At 42.7% G+C, this 21,942-nt stretch overlaps 2 protein-coding genes across 35 annotated transcripts in view; both read left to right on the top strand.

Moving 5' to 3' along the window:
• Window positions 1–20,897, top strand: part of RAD17 (RAD17 checkpoint clamp loader component) — a 47,335-nt gene extending 26,438 nt beyond the window's left edge. For 26 of the 29 annotated variants that reach the window (XM_078004844.1, XM_078004845.1, XM_078004831.1 and 23 more), the window contains 4 exons: window positions 1,061–1,210; window positions 5,603–5,723; window positions 16,689–16,746; window positions 20,123–20,897. In XM_078004844.1, coding sequence (XP_077860970.1) covers window positions 1,061–1,210; window positions 5,603–5,723; window positions 16,689–16,746; window positions 20,123–20,384 — 591 coding nt within the window. In that variant the 3' untranslated portion in view covers window positions 20,385–20,897. The remainder of the gene's footprint in view (window positions 1–1,060; window positions 1,211–5,602; window positions 5,724–16,688; window positions 16,747–20,122) is intronic. The other 3 variants (XM_078004849.1, XM_078004851.1, XM_078004850.1) reach the window with 1 other exon arrangement.
• A 286-nt stretch (window positions 20,898–21,183) lies between these two features.
• MARVELD2 (MARVEL domain containing 2) overlaps window positions 21,184–21,942 on the top strand; it is a 32,462-nt gene continuing 31,703 nt past the window's right edge. For 2 of the 6 annotated variants that reach the window (XM_078004853.1, XM_078004855.1), the window contains exon 1: window positions 21,187–21,269. The gene's annotated coding sequence lies outside the window, so the exon portion shown is untranslated. Of the gene's footprint in view, window positions 21,826–21,942 lie in introns of all 6 variants that reach the window. The other 4 variants (XM_001094419.5, XM_015140247.3, XM_078004854.1 and 1 more) reach the window with 4 other exon arrangements.

Below are 21,942 nucleotides of genomic sequence, written 5' to 3' on the forward strand. Positions count from 1 at the left end.
GAGACAGAGCGAAACTCCGCCTCAAAAAAAAAAAAAAAAAATTAGCTAGGTATGGTGGCAGGTACCTGTAGTCCTACCTATTTGGGAAGGTGAGGTGGGAGAATCACTTGAGCCCAGGATTTTGAGGTTACAGTGAGCTGTGATCGTGCCACCGCACTCCAGACTGGGCAACAGACTGAGACCCTGTTTTAAATAATAATACAAAATAACGAAAAGAGTATAATTGACTTGTTTGTGACACCAAGGATAAATGCTTGAGGTAGTGGATACCCCATTTACCTGGAGGTAATTATTATGCATTGTATCAAAATAACTCCTGTAACTCATAAATACACAGCTACTAGGTACCCTCACAAATTAAAAATTGAAAAAAATAATGATAGTTCAATGAATAGCTGCATATCCTTAACTTTTGTTTGGCAGTTTGCATATTTTGCCACTTTTTCTTAATCTATATATTTACATATTTATTTCTGGCTGAATAATTGGAAAGTGTTAATAATTGTGAACATCATGGCACTTAATACTTAAGCAACATAAGAACATTGTTCTATTACAACTACCATAGCATTATCATACCCAACTGAAACTAAACTATAACTAGTTAATATAACTGGCCTCCCAAAGTGCTGGGATTACAGGCATGAGCCACTGTGCCCGGCTGCATAGTCATATTTTAGTTTTAATTATATTTTAATTATATTAACTAATTACGTTAACTAATAAGTTATATAATTAACTTTCCAAAGAAAGTTAACACTAATCTAGCAATATATTCTCCCTATTCAGATTTCCTCATTTGCCTAAAAAATGTATTCAAAGTTGTTTCCCCTACCTCTGTCCAAGATCCACTCAGGGTTTACATATTTAATTTGATTGATATGTCCCAGTGGAATTTGCTTTAGATAAATTTATAGTGCCGTTATTTATAAGGCTGTAGTGATGTTGAAGAAAGTGAACACATAGAAACTAAATACGGTTAGTATTTTGTATGTATCGGGAATACCAGTAATGCTCTTTTATAAATCTATTTTCTTTCACATCTTGTCTCATTTGTTAGACATGCTCTTTACTCAGGGAATATAGCACATCTATAGCTACGAGAGGTGTGATACATTCCAACAAAGCCCGAGGATATGCTCATTGCCAAGGAGGAGGATCAAGTTTTCGACCCTTGCACAAACCTCAGTGGTTTCTAATATATAAAAAGGTAAAAAAAAAAAATTGTATACTTTGAATATGTGAACTTTATAGTATATGAATTATAACTCAAAGCAGTTATTTTCTTTAAAACATAACAAAGGAAAAAATGTGTCATTTTTAATGAAATAGTTGCTAAGGTCCACAATTAGATTCTGAGTTTTTATTAAACATAAAAAGGTTACTCTTAAATGCTTGTACAATTTTTTAAGGGAAAAAAGACCATCAAAATTTGAAAAGATATACATATTTTATTAGTTCAGTTTTATTGGAATCAAAGCATAGTTACATTTTATTTTATTTTTTATTTTTTTATTTTTTGAAACGGAGTTTCGCTCTTTTTGCCCAGGCTGGAGTGCAATGGCACGATCTCGGCTCACTGCAACCTCCGCCTCCCAGGTTCAAGCAGTTCTCCTGCCTCAACCTCCCAAGTAGCTGGGATTACAGGCGCCAGCCACCACGCCCGACTAATTTTTTGTATTTTTAGTAGAGACAGGGTTTCACCATGTTGGCCAGGATGGTCTCGATCTCTTGACCTCGTGATCCTCCCGCCTCGGCCTCTCAAAGTGCTGGGATTACAAATGTGAGCCACTGTGCCGGGCCATATTTTATTATTTATTTATTTTTTTAATTGAGGCAGAGTCATTCTGTCACCAGGCTGGAGTGCAGTGGTGCATCTCGGCTCATTGTAACCTCTGCCTCCTAGGTTCAAGCAATTCTCTCACCTCAGCATCCCGAGTAGCTAGGATTACAGGCATGTGCCTCCATGCCCAGCTAAGTTTTGTATTTTTAGTAGAGACAGGGTTTCGCCATGTTGGCCAGGCTCTTCTTGAACTCCTGACCTCAAGTGGTCCACCTGCCTTGGCCTCTCTAAGTGCTAGGATTACAGGCATGAGCCACTGCACCCAGCTGCATAGTTATATTTTAGTTTCAATTAAAAACAAACTTTAGGGCCAGGCATGGTGGCTCACACCTGTAATCCCAGCACTGTGGAAGGCCAAAACAAGAGGATCACTTGAGCCCAGGAGTTTGAGACCAGCCTGGGCAACATAGTGAGATCCCATATCTACAAGAAAAAGAAAAAAATTATAAATAAATAAACCCTAGTTCAACCTGAGAATGCTGACTGGAAAACAGAAATCCCTAGTATATAAAATTTCAGTTAGGCAGGCAGAATAAGTTTTTTTTTGTTTTTTGTTTTTGAGACTGAGCCTCGCTCTGCACCAAGCTGGAGTGCAGTGGCGCAATCTTGGCTCACTGCAACCTCCGCCTCCCAGGTTAAAGCAATTCTGCCTCAGCCTCCCTAGTAACTGGGACTAGAGGTGTGCGCCACCTTACCTAGCTAATTTTTGTATTTTTAGTAGAGACAAAGTTTCAGCATGTTAGCCTGGATAGTCTAGATCTCTTGACCTCATGATCCACGTGCCTCGGCCCCCCAGAGTGCTGGGATTACAGGTATGAGCCACCATGCCAGTGCCCGGCCAGGAGGAATAAGTTTTAAGTTCAAGAGATATGTTGTATAACATTGTGACTATTAATAACAATGTATCATGTATTTGAAAATCACTGCCGGGTGTGGTGGCTCACGCCTGTAATCCCAGCACTTTGGGAGGCCAAAGTGGGCATATCATAAGGTCAGAAGATCAAGACCATCCTGGCTAACACAGTGAAACCCTGTCTCTACTAAAAATACAAAAATTTATTTGGACGTGGCAGCGGGCGCCTGTAATCCCAGCTACTCTGGAGGCTGAGGCAGGAGAATGGCGTGAACCCAGGAGGTGGAGCTTGCAGTGAGCTGACATCGCGCCACTGCACTCTAGCCTGGGAGACAGAGCAAGACTCCGTCTCAAAAGAAAAAAAGAAAGAAAATCACTAAAACAGTAGATTTTAAGTGTTCTCACCACACACATAAAAATATATGTATGTAAGGTAATGCATATGTTAATTGGCTTGATTTAGCCATTCTACCATATATACATATTTCAGAACATCATATTGTATACTATAAATAGAGAGCTTGTCAATTTAAATTAATCAAAGAAAGGAGAGGAAATCTTGGCCTTGCCTCTATGTGGACAAGGTATTTACCTAATGTGTTCTTACTCTCCACAGCAAAAAATGTAGATGATTGAATTATTTAGAGGTAAAAAATGGGTGGCACACAAGTTGAAGACAAAATACACAACAAAGTTTTCAAAATGAATTGCCAATCTTTAAAAATCAGACTAATGATTAAAAGATACAAATTTCGACTGGGCGCGGTGGCTCACGCCTATAATCCCAGCACTTTTTGGAGGCCAAGGCGGGCAGAACACGAGGTCAGGAGTTCCAGACCAGCCTGACCAACATGGTGAAACCCCATCTCTACTAAAAATACAAAAGTTAGCCGGGTGCGGTGGTGCGCTCCTGTAATCCCAGCTACTCAGGAGGCTGAAGCAGGAGAATCGCGTGAACCCAGGAGGCGGAGGTTGCAGTGAGCCAAGATCATGCCACAGCACTGCACTCCATCCTGGGTGACATAACAAGACTCTGTCTCAGGAAAAAAAAAAGTTAGATATGAATTTCTAGCTTCAGAATTTCTGGAATCTCCTGGTAGGAAAAAAAAAAAAAAAAAGGCCAGGTGCAGTGGCTCACACCTGTATTCCAAGCACTTTGGAAAGCTGATGTGGAAGGATCACTGGAGCCCAGGAGTTTGAGACCTGCGTGGGCAATATGGTAAAATCCCATCTCTATAAAAAAAAATAAAACAATTAGCTGGGTGTGGTGGCACACACCAGGAGTTTGAGACCAGCCTGGGCAACATAGTGAGATCCCAAATCTACAGGAAAAAGAAAAACAAAATTTTTTTTTGTTTTTCCTACCTAGTGCCAGCTACTTGAGAGGGTGAATTGGAAGGATTGATTAAGCCTGGGAGGCAGAGTTTGCAGTGAACAATGATTGTGCCACTGCACTCCAGCCTGGGCAACAGAGGGAGACCCCCATCTCTCAAAAAAACAAAAGGAAAGTGAAGTATAACACTGGCTCATATTTCTGCATGGCAGCAATCACCTCGCCATGTAGCATCTGCCCCTTTGAGATGAGAGTAGTAGGTACCACTGTCCCCAGCTGGTTCATTCACTTATATTGCCTGCTTGAATTCTGTAATATCTGAATTCATGACCCCTGGACTGGGTCGTCTCTGAGATGTCTTCCGATTCTAAAGTTATACAGCTGAAAATTACCCTATAATTTATTACCTAGGACATTTTTTCCAACAGATTTCTTCGAGAATTTAATCATTTTTAAGCAATTTATATCTCATTGACTTGCTTTGTCTTTTTTTTTTTTTGAGACAGAGTCTCGCCCTGTCGCCCAGGCTGGAGTGCAGTGGCGCGATCTCAGCTCACTGCAAGCTCTACCTCCCAGGTTCAAGCAATTCTCCTGCCTCAGCCTCCCGAGTAACTGGGACTACAGGCGCATGCCACCACGCCCGGCTAATTTTTTTTTTTTTTTTTTTTTTTGAGACGGAGGCTTGCTCTGTCTCCCAGGCTGGAGTGCAGTGGCCGGATCTCAGCTCACTGCAAGCTCCGCCTCCCGGGTTCACACCATTCTCCTGCCTCAGCCTCCTGAGTAGCTGGGACTACAGGTGTCCACCACCTCGCCCGGCTAATTTTTTTGTAGTTTTAGTAGAGACGGGGTTTCACCGTGTTAGCCAGTATGGTCTTGATCTCCTGACCTTGTGATCCACCCGTCTCGGCCTCCCAAAGTGCTGGGATTACAGGCTTGAGCCACCGCGCCCGGCTGGGCTAATTTTTTATATTGTTAGTAGAGACAGAGTTTCACCATGTTAGCCAGGATGGTCTCGATTTCCTGACCTCGTGATCTGTCTGCCTCAGCCTCCCAAAGTGCTGGGATTACAGGTGTGAGCCACCATGCCTGGCCTGCTTTGTCTTTTATAGCATATATATTAATTTTGCCTTGTAGCTACATATAAATTATCTGAGACTGTTAGCTTCTGGAAGGCAGGGATTGTGCTTTTCTCTTGCTCAGCGTAACATTATGTTGACTACAGAAAACAAATTATTTCATTAAAAATAATATTTTCATGTAATTTGTGATGTGTGTGTGCTCATAAATAATTCCTTTGAGTTTTAAATTTGGTTTTCTTATACATTCAGTGTCTTTTAAAAATTCTTGTTTATCAAATGTGAAATAGTTACGTAGGTAAAATACTCTATTAGACAATGTTAGACAAACTATAAAGGACTACTTATATAAGCTATTAAAAGTATATTTGTGGTATATAAACCTACAAGTTAATACAAACTTACTGTGTACGTTTATATAGTAAACTTAGTTTGTCTAGGAATACATATTTTTAATTTCGTTTTTCCTTTCATCTTTTTTTTTCTTTTCTATACAGTATCGGGAAAATTGCCTGGCAGCAAAAGCACTTTTTCCTGATTTCTGCCTGCCAGCTTTATGCCTCCAAACTCAGCTATTGCCATACCTTGCTCTACTAACCATTCCAATGAGAAATCAAGGTAATAACATAAGTTTTTTTTTTCTTTTAAGAAGTAGGGTTTTTCATTAATTTATTTTATTTTATTTTATTTTTTGTTTTTTATTTTTGAGACGGAGTCTCGCTCTGTCACCCAGGCTGGAGTGCAGTGGCCGGATCTCGGCTTACTACAAGCTCCGCCTCCCGGGTTCATGCCATTCTCCTGCCTCAGCCTCCTGAGTAGCTGGGACTACAGGCGCCCGCCACCGCGCCTGACTAGTTTTTTATATTTTTTTTTAGTAGAGACGGGGTTTCACCGTGTTAGCCAGGATGCTCTCGATCTCCTGACCTCGTGATCCACCCGTCTTGGCCTCCCAAAGTGCTGGGATTACAGTCTTGAGCCACTGCACCCGGCCTATTTTATTTTTTTAGATGGAGTCTCGCTCTATCGCCCAGGCTGGAGTGCAGTGGCATGATCTTGGCTCACTGCAGCCTCTGCCTCCTGGATTCAAGCGATTCTCCTGCCTCAGCCTCCGGAGTAGCTGGGACCACAGGTGCGTGCCCCCACACCTGGCTAATTTTTGTATTTTTAGTAGAGACGGGGTTTCACCATATTAGCCAGGATGGTCTCGATCTCCTGACCTTGTGATCCACCTGCCTCGGCCCCCAGAGTGCTGGGATTACAGGCGTGAGCCACTGCGCATGGCCAGAACTAGGGTTTTATATCAGTATCTTTTTGTGGGCCAACTTATTGCTATATGCAGTGAGATACTTTTTTTCCTTTTATTTTTTGATCCAGATAATTCTGCATCCTTTATGTTTTTTTAAAAAAAGCATCAAACAGGCCAGCTGTGTTGGCTCATGCCTGTAATCCCAGCACTTTGGAAGGGCAAGACAGGCAGATCCCTGGAGGTTAGGAGTTCGAGACTAGCCTGGCCAACATGGCGAAACTCTGTCTCTACTAAAAATACAAAAATTAGCCAGGTGCGGTGGCACGCGCTTGTAATCCCAGCTACTCAGGAGACTGAGGCAGGAGAATTACTGGAATCCAGGAGGTGGAGGCTGCAGTGAGCCGAGATCGCATACCTGCACTCCAGGCTGGGTGACAAAGTGAGGTCTGTCTCAAAAAAACAAAAAGCATCAAACGATATAGAAATATATAAAGGGCTGGACACAGTGGCTTACGCCTGTAATCCTAGCACTTTGGGAGGCCAAGACTGGGAAACTCCATTTCTACTAAAAAAAAACAAAAAATTAGCCGGGTGTGGTGGCACGCGTGTGTAATCCCAGCTACTCGGGAGGCTGAGGCAGGAGAATCTTGAACCCGGGAGGCAGAGGTTGCAGTGAGTCGAGATCGGGCCATTGCACTCCAGCCTGGGCGACAGAGCGAGACTCTGTCTCAAAAAAAAAAAAAAAGAACTTCCTAAAGTAAAAATTGAAAGTACTTCCCCTACAACCACAGGTTGCTTTGACATTGCTTTGACAGATTAATGTAAACTCTTCCAGATACTCTTCTGTGAATGTAGAGACATGCAGAATGAGGCAAGCTTTCATTTGCTTATATCACTTACTGTGGATAGCCTTTCATATCTTATAAGTTAATGTCAGAGCAGTAATGCTAAAGTGTATTGAAATCTAACTCATTTTTTCCAAATTTATAAACATTTTATTTAACCTTATGATGTGTATTTTGGTTGATTTCAGTATTACAAAAATGCCTATTAATAGTATATTTTCATTATGTTTCTATGTTATGAAATTATAATGCTACAAACATTACTATGCCTGTGGCAGTATACACCTGGATACGTTTTGAAAATGTTGTGCATTCATAGGCAAAAATGGGATAATTTTTGGGCAGTGGTCATGATAAATCTGTTGATCAGAATCCAGAGATTTCCCTTCTCTTTGCCAATTGCTTTAAGAGTACACTAGTTTTTGGCTGGGTGCAGTGGCTCACGCCTGTGATCCCAGCACTTTGGGAGGCCAAGACGGGCAGATCACGAGGTCAGGAGATCGAGACCATCCTAGCTAACATGGTAAAACCCCATCTCTAGTAAAAATACAAAATAAATAAATAAATAAAATTAGCTGGGCCTGGTGGCGGGCGCCTGTAGTCCTAGTCCCAGCTGCTTGGGAGGCTGAGGTAGGAGAATGGCGTGAACCTGGGAGGCAGAGCTTGCAGTGAGCGAAGATCGCGCGACAGAGCGAGTCTCCAGCTCGAAAAAAAAAAAAAGAAAGAAACAAAAGATTACACTAGTTTTTAAACTTTTTATTATTATTTTTTTTGAGACGGAGTTTCACTCTTGTTGCCGAGGCTGGAGTGCAATGGCATGATCTCGACTTACCGCAACCTCCGCCTCCCAGGTTCAAGTGATTCTTCTGCCTCAGCCTCCAAAGTAGCTGGGATTACAGGCATGTGCCACAACACCTGGCTAATTTTTTTTTGTATTTTTAGTAGAGGTGGGGTGTCACCATGTTGGCCAGGCTGGTCTCAAACTCCTGGCCTTAAGTGATCTGCCCACCTTGGACTCCCAAAGTGCAGAATTACAGGCATGAGCCACCACACCCGACCACTAGTTTTTAAACTTTATTTTGAAATTTTAGGCCGGGCGCGGTGGCTCACGCCTATAATCCCAGCACTTTGGGAGGCCGAGGCAGGTGGATCCCGAGGTCAGGAGATCGAGACCATCCTGGTTAACACGGTAAAACCCCGTCTCTACTAAAAATATAAAAAATTAGCTGGGCGTGGTGGCGGGTGCCGGTAGTCCCAGCTACTCGAGAGGCTGAGGCAGGAGAATGGCAAGAACCCAGAAGGCGGAGCTTGCAGTGAGCCGAGATGGCGCCACTGCACTCCAGTCTGGGCAACAGGGCGAGACTCCATCTCAAAAAAAAAAAAAAGAAATTATTTTAAACGTAAAGATGCAAGAATAGTACAAAAAAATTCTTGTATATCCTTCACTAAGTTTCCCCATTGTTACATTTTTTACCATATTTGCCTAATTATATTCTCTCTCTTTATAAGCATGCACATATATGTATTATTTTGCTAAACTAGTTTTGAGTAAATTGCCGGCATGATATCCCATTATTCTTAAAAACTTAAGTCTGCCCTTGCTAAAAAGCAAGGATATTTTCCTGCATAACCACAGTATGCACATCAAATCAGGAAATTAGCATTAATACCATTTATTTTATAGTCCCATTCAAATTTTGCCAGTTGTCCTAATAATGTCCTTTTTTAATTAATAGAGACGGGATCTCGCTATGTTGACCAGGTTGGTCTTGAACTCCTGACCTCAAGCAATCCTCTGGCCTCATCCTCCCAAAGTGCTAGGATTATAGGCACAGGCCACCGCACCCAGCCCTAATAATATCCTTTGTAAAATGATAACTCCCCATTTCTTGTCCAGAATCCAATGAAAGATAACCTCGTGCATTTAGTGATTCAGTTTCCATGTGTTTTTAGTCTCCCTTCATCTGAACAGTTTTTTAGTCTTTCTTTGTCCATGACATTTTAGAGGCATACAGGACAGTTACGGTGTATACTATCCCTCAATTTGGATTTGTCTGGTGATTCCTCATGACTGGATTCAGGATATGTATTTTTTTGGCAGAAATACCACAGAAGTGATCTTAAAAAAAATGGCAAGGAGAGGAAAGATATCTGGATTCTGACCAACAGATTCATCATGTCCACTGCATAAACGTTATTTTTGCCTATGAATACACAACATTTTAAACACTTTAAGTATCAATACTCACAAAAGCTATAAGATAAAACACTTCATTGTATCAAAGTAGATATTTACTCTTTAATCCTTTCTTCTGATCACTGATAAGGTCAACTCTGTTTAAAATTTCTGTGCCAGGCATGGTGGCTCATGCCTATAATCCCAGCACTTTGGGTGGCCAAGGTGGGAAGATCGCTTGAGCCCAGGAGTTTGAGACCAGCTTAGGCAACACAGTGATACCTTGTCTCTACAAAAAAATTTAAAAATTAGGCCGGGCGCGGTGGCTCAAGCTTGTAATCCCAGCACTTTGGGAGGCCGAGGCGGGCGGATCACAGGGTCAGGAGATCGAGACCACAGTGAAACCCCGTCTCTACTAAAAATACAAAAAATTAGCCGGGCGCAGTGGCGGGCGCCTGTAGTCCCAGCTACTCAGGAGGCTGAGGCAGGAGAATGGCGGGAACCCGGGAGGCGGAGCTTGCAGTGAGCCGAGATCGCGCCACTGCACTCCAGCCTGGGCAACAGCGTGAGACTCCGTCTCAAAAAAAAAAAAAAAAAAAAAAAATTTTAAAAAATAGCTGGGTGTGGTGGCTTGCACCTATAGTCCCAGCTACTCGGGAGGCTGGAGTAGGGGAATCACTTGAGCCCGGGAAGTGAAGGGTGTAGTGAGCTGTGATCACCCCACTGCACTCTAGCCTGTCTAGCTTGGGTGACAGGGCGAGACCCTCTCCAAAAAAATAAAATAAAATTTCTGAGATGTTTTGGTAAGTTATATGGTATATTACTAATATTTTTAATATGACACAAATTCTGTTTTCTCTTTTGAAGATTAGCACCACAGACAGGTGATCATTAATGAAATATGGCCCTTAAAATACACATTACAAAAGAGAAACTGATGGTAAAATTGCTGGTGAAGTTAACTTTTATCATTTATCCACTAATTAAAAATTCTGATTCGGGGATCACATCTCTAAGCTGTTCATATCAAAGAGCTATTTTTTAAAGATCCTGATTATAGGCAACAAAAGCAAAAATAAACAAATAGGATTACCTCAAAACTGGAAAACCTTTGCACAGCAAAGGAAACAACAGAATGAAGAGCTAACCTACATAGTGGGAGAAAATATTTGTAAATTATACATCTGATTGGGGTTAATAATCAAAATATATAAGGAACTCAATGCAATAGTAAGAAAACAACCCAATTAAAAAACAGGCAATTCCAGCCTGGGCAACATGGTGAAACCCTGTCTCTACAAAAAAATAGATAAAATTGGCCAGGCGCGGTGGCTCACACCTGTAACTCCAGCACTTTGGTCGGCCGAGGTGGGTGGATCACCTGAGGTCAGGAGATCGAGACCAGCCTGGCCAACATGGCAAAACCCCACCTGTACTGAAAATACAAAAAATTAGCTTAGTGCAGTGGCAGGCGTCTGTAATCCCAGCTACTCAGGAGGCTAAGGCGGGAGAATTGCTTGAACCTGGGAGGCGGAGGTTTCTGTGAGCCAAGATTGCACCATTGCACTCCAGCCTGGGCAACAAGAGCAAAATTCTGTTTTAAAAAAAAAAAAAAAAAAAAAGCCAGGTGTAGTGGCACACACCTACAGTCCCAGCTACTTGGAGGCTGAGGTGGGCGGATGGTTTGAGCCTGGAAAGGGAAGGTTGCAGTGAGCCGAGATCATGCTACTACATTCCAGCCTGGGGCACAGAGTGAGATGCTGTCTTAGAAGGCAAAGGACAGGATAGACATTTCTTAAAAGAAGACATACAGATGGCCAATAGGTAAATGAAAAACTGCTTAACATTAAAACTTAACACTAATGATCAGGGAAACACTTTAAAACCACAATGAGATTTCATATTACACCAGTTAGAATGGCTGTTATCAAAAAGACAAATGATAACAAGTGTTGGCCAGGGTGTGGCGAAAAGGGAATCCTTACAGAGTTAGTAAGAATGTAAATTAGCACAGCTGTTTTGAGGAACAGTATGGAGGTTCCTTAAAAAACTGAAAATAGGCCGGGCACGGTGGCTCACACCTATAATCCCAGCACTTTGGGAGGCCAAGGCAGGCGGATCACGAAGTCAGGAGTTTGAGAGCAGCCTGGCAACATAGTGAACCCCGTCTCTACTGAAAGTACAAAACAAAACAAAAAAACAACTAAAAATAGGCTGGGCATGGTGACTCACACCTGTAATCCCAGCACTTTAGGAGGCCAAGGTGGGCAGATCACCTGAGGTTAGGAGTTCGAGACTAGCCTGACCAACATGGTGAAGCCCTGCCTCTACTAAAAATACAAAAATTAGCCGGGTATGGTGGTGCATGCCTGTAATCCCAGCTATTTGGGAGGCTGAGGCAGGAGAATCGCTTGACCCTGGGAGGCAGAGGTTGTGGTGAGCCAAGATCACGCCATTGCACTCCAGCCTGGCAACAAGAGCAAAACTCTTGTCTCAAAAAACAAACCCTAAAAATAGAACTACCATATGATCCAGCAGTCCCACTACTGGACATATATCCAAAGAATATGAAGTCGAGGCCAGGCACAGTGGCTCATGCCTATAGTCCCAGCACTTTGGGAGGCGAGGCAGGCAGATCACTTGAGGCCAGGAGTTTGAGACCAGCCTGGCAAACGTGGTGTGACCCCGTCTCTACCAGAAATATAAAAAATTAGCCAGGTGTGGTGGTACACTCCTGTAGTCTCAGCTACTCTGGAGGCTGAGGCAGAAGAATTGCTTGAATCCAGGTGTTGGAGGTTATAACAGTGAGCTGAGATCATGTCACTGCACTCCAGCCTAGGTGACAGAGCCAGACTCCATCTCAAAAAATATATATATATATGAAGTCAATATGTTGAAGAGATATCTGCCCTCCCTCCCATGTTTTATTGCAGCATTATTCACAATAACCAAGGTATGGAGTCAGTCTAATTGTCCATTGGATGAAGAAAATGTGGTATATATACACAATGGAATATTATTTGGCCATAAAAAAGAACAAAATTTTGTCATTTGCAACAACATGGATGAACCTGGAAGACCTTATTTGAAATGAAATAAGCCAGGCACAGAAAGACAACTATTGCATATTCTCACTTATATAGGAGCTAAAAAAGTTGATCTCATAGTAGTAGTGCACACAATGGGATTACCATGGCTTGGGTGATAGGGGAGATGTTGATCAAAGAATACAAAATTTTGTTACGTAGGAGTAAATTCAAGAGTTCTGTTTTACAACATGGTGACTATAAGTAGTATTTTGTGTGTGGGGGGGGGGTTGTTTCTTTTTTTGAGTCAGAGTATCACTCTTATCACCCAGGCTGGATTGTGGTGGTGTGATCACGGCTCACTGCAGCCTAAACCTCCTTGGCCCAAGTGATCCTCCCACCTCAGCCTCCTGAGTAGCTGGTAACCACAGGTGCGCACCACCACACTTGGCTAATTTTTGTATTTTTTTTTCTAAAGATGGGGTTTTGCCGTGTTACACAGGCTGGTCTTGAACTCCTGGATTCAAGCAATCCTCCCACCTCAGCCTCCCAAAGTGCTGGGACTACAGGTGTGAGCCACCACACCCAACCAATATATTGTATTCTTGAAAAATGCTGAGAGTGAATGTAAAGTGTCTTTGCCACTTTGCCACAAAAATAATAACTCTGTGAGGTAATATATATGTTAATTAGCTATAGTTCGTCATTCTACAGTGTATGTATTAAAACAATATGTTGCCCACAGTAAATATATACAATTTTGTTTGTTAATTAAAATAACTCTGATTGTAGTAGCTTTTTTTTTTTACTTTTTTTGAGATGGAGTCTTGCTGTATCTCCTAGGCTGGAGTGCAGTGGCACCATGTTGGCTCACTGCAACCTCTGCTTCCCGGGTTCAAGTGATTCTCCTACCTCAGCCTCCTGAGTAGCTTGGATTACAGGCACACACCACCACACCCAGCTAATTTTTGTATTTTTAGTAAAGATGGGGTTTTACTGTGTTGGCCAGGCTGGTCTCAAACTCCTGACCTCAGGTGATCCGCCTGCTTCAGCCTGTGTAGTAGAATTTTTAACAGGTAAGTATCCAAAGGTCCTCATAGTGTTAGATGTGCAAACTTTAAAAAGTTTATAAAAATTAGTAAAAGTAAGATGTTTTGGTTTTTCTTACAAATTTTTATACTGTTTCTTCCGCTTTTATTTACTATGTCATTTTCAGCCATTATTTCTTTAAATATTTTTCTGCCTCTTTCTGTCCTTCTAGTCCTTCATTAGGTTATGTTCACTTGAAAGTGCTCTACATTTTTCTGAGATTTTGTTCATATTTCTTCTGTTTTCTCTATGTCAATCTATGTCCAAATCGTTTTTTTGTTTTTTTTTTGAGACAGAGTCTCCCTCTGTTGCTTAGGCTGGAGTGCAGTAGCACCATCTCAGCTCACTGCAGTCTCCACTTCCTGGATTCAAGCAGTTCTCCTGCCTCAACCCCCTGAGTAGCTGGGATTACAGGCACATGCCACTATGTCTGGCTAATTTTTGTACTTTTAGTGGAGATGGGGTTTCGCCATGTTGACCAGGCTGGCCTTGAACTCCTGACCTCAGATGATCTACCTGCCTCAGCCGCCCAAAGTGCTGGGATTACAAGCATGAGCACCATGCCTGGCCTATGTCCAAGTTTGATTCTGGTTCAGATCTACTGTTGAGTCCCTTTAGTGAATTTTTCATTTTAGTTATTGTACTTTTTGACTCCAGAATTTTCATTTGGTTCTTTTTATAATTTTTGTCTTTTTGTTGATACTCTTTTTCATGAGACATTGTCATCACAGCTTTCTTTACTACTTTAAGTGTGATTTCCTTTTCTACTTTGAAAATACTTATAATGGCTTACTGAAGTATTTTTCTGTTGAATTTAATGTCTGAGCCCTCACAAAAGCAGTTTCTTTTGCCCATATTTTTCTTGTGTGTAGGTCACACTTTCCTGTTTCTTTACATGTCATAATTTTTTGTTGAAAACTAGATGTTTTAGGGAACATATTGTAGCAATTTTGGAGAATATTGATTCTCCTCCTCTGGGGCTTGTTTTTATTGTTGTGTGCTTGTTTATTTGTTTAGTGACTTGGCTAAACTCATGTAATGAAGGCTGTCTTTTGCAATATGAAGCCTTCCTCCCTCTTTCTTCAGAGAGCTCATCCTTGGCTGTGCCCACAGTTTACTTGGGATGATGGTGGTTTTAGCAGAGCTCACTTTGTGTCTTTCCCTGATATCTCTGTATAGCTCTCTGCTTCCTTTGGTATCATGCTGTTGGCTCCCCTAATTACTTTTTTTCTTTTTGGAGGGTGGGGGAAGGGTCTCACTCTATTACCTAGACTGGAGTGCAGTGGCACGATGGCTCACTGCAACCTCCGCTTCCCGGGCTCAAGCAATTCTTATGCGTCAGCCTCCTGAGTAGCTGGGACTACAGGCGCATGCCACCATCCGCAGCTAATTTTTCTATTTTTAGTAGACATGGCATTTCACCATGTTAGCCAAGCTGGTCTTGAACTCCTGACCTCAAGTGATCCACCCACCTTGGCCTCCGACAGTGCTGGGATTACAGACGTGAGCCTGACTACTCCCTAATTACTATCTAATTGCCGTGTTTTCAGCAGTGCTCTAGGACAAAAATTTCTCCACAGTCTGATCCAATTTAATTTGGGCAGTTGTAGGCTTTCAAGCCAGTTTCTGAGGGTTGTTCTGAAACCAGGAAGGCTCTTCTTAGTTGTCTCTTTCCCTGGTTGTTTCTTATGAACTAGTTGGCTTATGTTTAGCTTGTTCTTACTTAAGAGGAGCTGGTTTCAGGGGTGCCCTTTAGGCTTGAATTTCCCCACACTATGTTTCAAATAATGTCAGTTCCTTTGGGGAAAGCTTCAGAGCTTTTTCCTATGGACTGCCTCTCCTCTGGGCAAAATCTCTAAGCCACTTATTCTGGTTGGGTGCCCAGCTGCAGAGGTAGCCTCTGATTATTTTGGCTTGCCTCTCCCAGTGTGTACTATCTGCTGTGTAACAAACTGGGATAAGGGAGACTGCAGTTGGGACAGGGGACAGTGCCTTTGGGTTAGAACCTCTTATCCTGTGAGTAGGGCTGGGTGGAGAAAGGAAGCCCCAATCACCCTGCTATACTCCAGTAGGAAGGAGTCGTTAGTTCTTGGCTACACCCACCTGGAATAAAATGTTCATCAAGCTGAGCCCTCTCAGCTCAGGATTGGGAATAGGAGGGAGAGAATGGGAGTGGCTCAGATGCCTCGGATTCTTCCTGTTTGATTTTCTTGAATAGATCTCTTCTCATTTGCTGTATGCTATTAGGACAATTTCCAGAGACTTTAAATGATTGATTTTTTAAATTTTTCACCAATTTTGCTTATGTCTGGGAGTGGGTACACAAGAGCTTATGCTGTCATCCTGAAAGTTGACTATGTCATTCTTTTTCTTTATGAATTTTTAATTGTGATAAAGTATACAAAGCATAAAGTTTATCACCTTAACCATTTTGAATTTTACAGTGCAGTAGTGTTAAGTATATCCACCTTGTTCTGCAACCAGTTTGCGAAACTTTTGCTTCTTGTAAAACTGAAATTCTATAACTATTAGCATTAATTCCCCTTTTCCCTTCCCCCTGGCAGCCACCATTCTACTTTCTGTCTCTATGAATTTATGACTCTAAATACTTCATATAAGTGGAATCATACAGTATTTGTTCTTTTGTGACTGGTCTCACTTAGAATGATGTTATCACAGTTCATTTGTGTTACAGCATGTGTCCTTTTTAAAGCTGAGTAATACTCAATTAGATGTATCTACCACATTTGGTTATCCATTCATCTGTTGACGGACACTTGGGTTGCTTCCACCCATTGATTATTGTTAATGCTAATATGAACATGGGCATACAAATATCTTTTGGAGACTCTGCTTTTAATTCTTTGGGGTATATACCCAGAAGTGGAATTGTTAGATCATACAGTAATTCTATTTTTAATTTTTTGAGGACCCACTATACTGGTTTCCACAGCGGCTACACCATTTTACATTCCCATGAGCAATGCACAAGGGTTCCATTTTCTCCACATCCTTACCCATACTTCTTGTTTTCTGGTTTTTTATAACAGTCATCCTTAATAGATGTGAATTGGCATCTCACTATGGCTTGGATTTGCATTTCTCTAAAGATTAGAATAAGCACATCTTTTCATGTGCTTATTGGCCATTTGTATATTTTCTTTGGAAAATTGTTTACAACTTTTAAAAAATCTGTTTCAGCTCAGATTTCTTTTATCCAAGATATTGGAAGGCTCCCTCTGAAGCGACACTTTGGAAGGTAAGCTGATCATCTCAATTTCCAAAAAGCTGATAATGAAATGTCTACTGAATATGTTCAATATGAATTAATAACTGTTATCTGTAACATCCAAGAAAGACATACTGTACCTAGTAATTTATAAACATTATATTATAGACCCTTTTCTTAAATATAAAGCATATTTTCACCTATTTCCAATGGACTATACCAGATTAAATGGAATCAGGGAATCACAAAGGCAGAGGAATCTTTAAAATCCTCCAATTCAACAAATCTAGAAACCCCTTTCCAGCTTTCCTGTCGAGAGATGTTCTTAGCCTATGCTTGAAGACCTGCAATGACTAGGAACTGCCTCAGAAGGAGCAGTGTCCTTGATATATTCTTATTTTAGAAAATTTAGACAAGCAAAAAATAGATGTGTGTGTGTGTGTGTGTGTATATATATATATATGAGATTCATTTTATTGGAAAGTAGCTTCTGTGCCATTATCAGTGATTAACACAAAACATATACTTCAGTTTGACTTAGCTTATTTGTAAGATTGAATTAAGTGCTCAGGAATTGTTTAAAGATTTTAAAAATAGCCGGGCGTGGTGGCTCATGCCTGTAATCCCAGCACTTTGAGAGCCCGAGGCAGGTGGATCACCTGAGATCAGGAGTTCAAGACCAGCCTGAACAACATGGTGAAACCCCATCTCTACTAAAAATACAAAATTTAGCTGGGTGTGGTGGCACATTCCTGTAATCCCAGCTACTCAGGAGGCTGAGGCAGGAGAATCGCTTCAACCTGGGAGGTCGAGGTTGCATTGAGCCAAGATTACACCATTGCGTTCCAGCCTGGGGTGCAACAACACAAAAGCAAAACTCCATCTCAAAAAAAAAAAAGATTTAAAAAATCTTGCTTACTGGATGCATGGACAAAAGTAAGTGATAGAAATGGCACCTCTGACTCCTCCTACCTTTTCTCCTATTTCTGGTCCCAAATGGAAAACTCTTGTGATGTGAGGTTTTTCCCCCTGTCTATCCTCAGAGATTGATTAAGTCCTTTGTAGTGTTAATGTTTTTTTCTGATTACTGGCTTAGCTATGCGGAGCCCATCTTTCCTATCACAGAAAGACCATGATGGATCTTGAAGCATCGTCCCACTGGGATGTAATCAGGGCTTATACATTTCATAAACACTGTGTTTCTTCTCACATCCCTCTGAATGAAAGCAGGACCAGATCTCTTTGATGGCTCCTTTCCCTGACCCCCTAAGTTTATGGCATCAAAATAAAGACAAATAAAGACAAGTATCTTCTATTGTATTTTTGCTCCTGAGTTGTATTGGGTTGCTGCAAAAGTAATTACTTTTACACAAGCCTAAATTGAATGAGAATCTTCACTATTTTATTATTGGTTCAACTACCTACTTGATGTGACTTCAGAGGCAGTATTTTCTTTTCTTTTCTTTTTTTTCCTAGACAGAGTCTCTCTCTGTCGCCCATGCTGGAGTGCAGTGGCACGATCTTGGCTCACTGCAAGCTCCACCTCCCAGGTTCTTGCCATTCTCCTGCCTCAGCCTTCCAAGTAGCTGGGACTACAGGCACCTGCTACCACGCCCGGCTAATTTTTTTTTTTTTTTTTTTTTTGTATTTTTAGTAGAGACGGGGTTTCACTGTGTAAGCCAGGATGATCTTGATCTCCTGACCTCATGATCTGCCCACCTCGGCGTCCCAAAGTGCTGGGATTACAGGCGTGAGCCACTGCGTCTGGCCACGAGAGGCAGTATTTTCCATGGTGTATGTTACAATGACTGGTACTATCTTTTATTTATGTAGACCATATTTAAAACCATCATATGTTTAGTATTTAGTATTTATTAAATATTAGTACTTAATATTTTTTTTTTTTTTTTTTTTGAGACGGAGTCTCGCTCTGTCACCCAGGCTGGAGTGCAGTGGCCGGATTTCAGCTCACTGCAAGCTCCGCCTCCCGGGTTCACGCCATTCTCCTGCCTCAGCCTCCGGAGTAGCTGGGACTACAGGCGCCCGCCACGTCGCCCGGCTAGTTTTTTGTATTTTTTAGTAGAGACGGGGTTTCACCGGGTTAGCCAGGATGGTCTCGATCTCCTGACCTTGTGATCCGCCCGTCTCGGCCTCCCAAAGTGCTGGGATTACAGGCTTGAGCCACCGCGCCCGGCCAGTACTTAATATTTAATAGATGTTTAATTTCCTGTAATTCAACCTATACATTATTTTTGCCCATTTAGCTTCTTTTCAACTTTTACTATCCTAGCCTTGTAGATAAGTTATCATGCACTTCAAATACTATTTACTTAGGATGAATTCCTACAAATGAAATTGCTGGATCAATAGTATATACCTTTTGGGGCTTTTCTTCTTTATTGCCAAATCGTTGGCAAGAAAATTTTTCCAATTTTATATCCACTTACAGTGTATCAGTATGTTCTTTTCTCCTAACCCTTGCCACCACTGGGTTTTAAAAGTATCTTTGCCAGTTTAGAAGATGACAGTAGTAGGCCAGGCGCAGTGGCTCATGCCTGTAATCCCAGCACTTTGGGAGGCTGAGGTGTGTGAATCATCTAAGGTCAGGAGATCGAGACCAGCCTTGCCCAACATGGTGAAACCCCATCTCTACTAAAAATACAAAAACTAGCTGGGCGTGGTGGTGCCTGCCTGTAATCCCAGCTACTCCGGAGGCTGAGTCAGGAGAATCGCTTGAACCTGAGAGGCAGAGGTTGCAGTAAACTGAGATTGCACCACTGCACTCCAGCTGGGGCGATAGAGCAAGACAGTCTCAATAAAAAAAAAAGAAAAAATCTTTACTGAAGACATTATTTCTTTTTATTTTTAGGTGTTTTCTTGTGGTTTGGATTGGTTTCTTTTTTTTTTTTTTTTTTTTTTCCTGAGGCAGAGTCTTGCTCTGTTGCCGCCCAGGCTGGAGTTCAGTGTGGCACTAGCTTGGCTCACTGCAACCTCCGCCTCCTGGGTTCAAACAATTCTCCTGCCTCAGCCTCCTGAGTAGCTGGGATTACAGACGCATGCCACTATGCCTGGCTAGTTTTTCTATTTTCAGTAGAGATGGGGTTTTGCCATGTTGTCCAGGCTGGTCTTGAACTCCTGGCCTCAAGTGATCTGCCTCCCTCGGCCTCCCACAGTGCTGATAGTATAGGCATGAGCCACCGTGTTCAGCTCCTTTTTGTATTTTAAGTTGTAGGAACTTATTCACAGTTTGTCATTTACCTTGTAATTTTGTTTTTGTAGTTAAAGGGACTAGCTGAACAGCACAATGTAGGTAAATGAAAGATGGCTTCATAATCATCACACTCAATGGTGTAATTTAAAAATCTCCCCCTTTGGTTCTTGTTAATGCCTGCAATGAATCTGACAGATTGAAAATGGAAGCCCTGACTGACAGGGAACATGGAATGATAGACCCTGACAGCGGAGATGAAGCCCAGCTTAATGGAGGACATTCTACAGAGGAATCTCTGGGTGAACCCACTCAAGCCACTGCGCCGGAAACCTGGTCTCTTCCTTTGAGTCAGAATAGTGCCAGTGAACTGCCTGCTAGCCAGCCCCAGCCCTTTTCAGCCCAAGGAGACATGGAAGAAAACATAGTAATAGAAGACTATGAGAGTGATGGGACATAGAAGCCAGCCTGCTAATCTGATTCCTACTTCACAGATTCATTTTTGTTTCATTCAGTGGTACTTCAGCAGAGTTAATATGCTTTTCTGATGAATTACACAACAGTTTGTTAATTCTTCATTCTTGTAGTATTTCATCACAAGAAACCTACTCTTCTGTCATCTTGAAGTAAATAGAAGATCAAGCCTTCAAATCTCTGAATTTTTTCTGTAGTATTTATTAAATCTGTGAGTGGTTTAAGGAGCGGTCAGTGTGTATAAAGTGTGTTTCAACATTATGCCAAATATCAAAATGTGAAGGACTAATTCAGGATGCAAAAACGTTATGGCGGGTTGTAAATATGAACTATACCACAGTTTAGGATGCAATTATGAGTGTAAACTGTGTGCCTTATTTACACTTCATTGTCTTCAGCTTCTCATATATAGTTTTGATGTGTTGTACAGTGGAATATCTTAGATACTTTTTGGAAAGTATTTACATAATTTATATCACAATTAAAATGTTGAATTTCATTTTGTTTCTCCTGTCTTTTAACGTAAATTACCTAGCATGCACTGTCTGCCTTAGATCCTTAGGCACAGTGCACGAATCTCCCTCACCCCGTGTCAGACTTTTCAAAAGATAGGGAAGAGGACGGCAAAGCTGCGAGGAGAACTGTAACTATCTTTCCAAAAGAGCCCCGTGTGTAGTCATTGCCGCGAGGTGCCGGCCGGTGGCACCGATCAGCCTGGGTCCAGAGTGGGAGTCAGGCCGATAGAGCCGGGCGGGGCAGAGCTGGGCGGGCAAAGCTGGGCTCGTCCCGCCCGGCCCCACCCCCGCCCCGGAGTCAGATACCGGTTTCAGAGTCCCGGGCGGTGTGCGCGCTTTTCCTGGCGACTGCGCAGGTAAGTGGGGCCGGGGTGGACTGCGCAGGTAAGTGGGGCCACGTGACCGGGAGAGGAGGGCCCGGCGGCCCCCAGCCCAGGTGTGCGGGGACCGAAGGGTGCCCGCGCTCGGCGGCACTCAGCCTGCCATAGCCCGCGGGGGAGGCCCGCGTCCCGCCGGGTTTCGCTCTGCAGACGCAGGTGCGGCCGAGTCGCCGTCCTTCCGGGCGCGGGGCGGGGCGCGGCGCGCACCTTGGGGCGATCCCGGTGCTCCTGACCTGGGAGATCTCCCGGCTTAGTTTCGGCCTCGTTGGGGCGGAATCTCCAAAGACAGTGGGTTTCAGCCAGAAACGCGAAGACGAACGCCCAGCCGGCGCGGGCAGAGCCGAGGACGCAGTGAGATTTGTGAGACCGGGCGCCCAGAGGCTGGCGCGGGGGATACCCCACAGCGAAAATGCTCGGTACCCCCGGGCAGTCGTGGGTTAGTTAGAACCACAGAGCTTTTCCCGATCCCTTGGAAGCGCAGAAGTATCCGAAATCTACCCCTTTCTTGGGTCCAGCAAAACTTTTAAGCCAGGTAAACCGGTGGTTCTGTTTGTGGAAAGGTGACCAGGCATGATTCCTGTGACACTTACTGGGGGAGCCATTTCTCCTGCCGCTGCCGCGGCTTTCCAAAATGAGTGTACGAGAGTGA

The sequence above is a fragment of the Macaca mulatta genome, chromosome 6 (genome assembly GCF_049350105.2).
Source record: "Macaca mulatta isolate MMU2019108-1 chromosome 6, T2T-MMU8v2.0, whole genome shotgun sequence".
NCBI classification, from domain to species: domain Eukaryota; kingdom Metazoa; phylum Chordata; class Mammalia; order Primates; family Cercopithecidae; genus Macaca; species Macaca mulatta.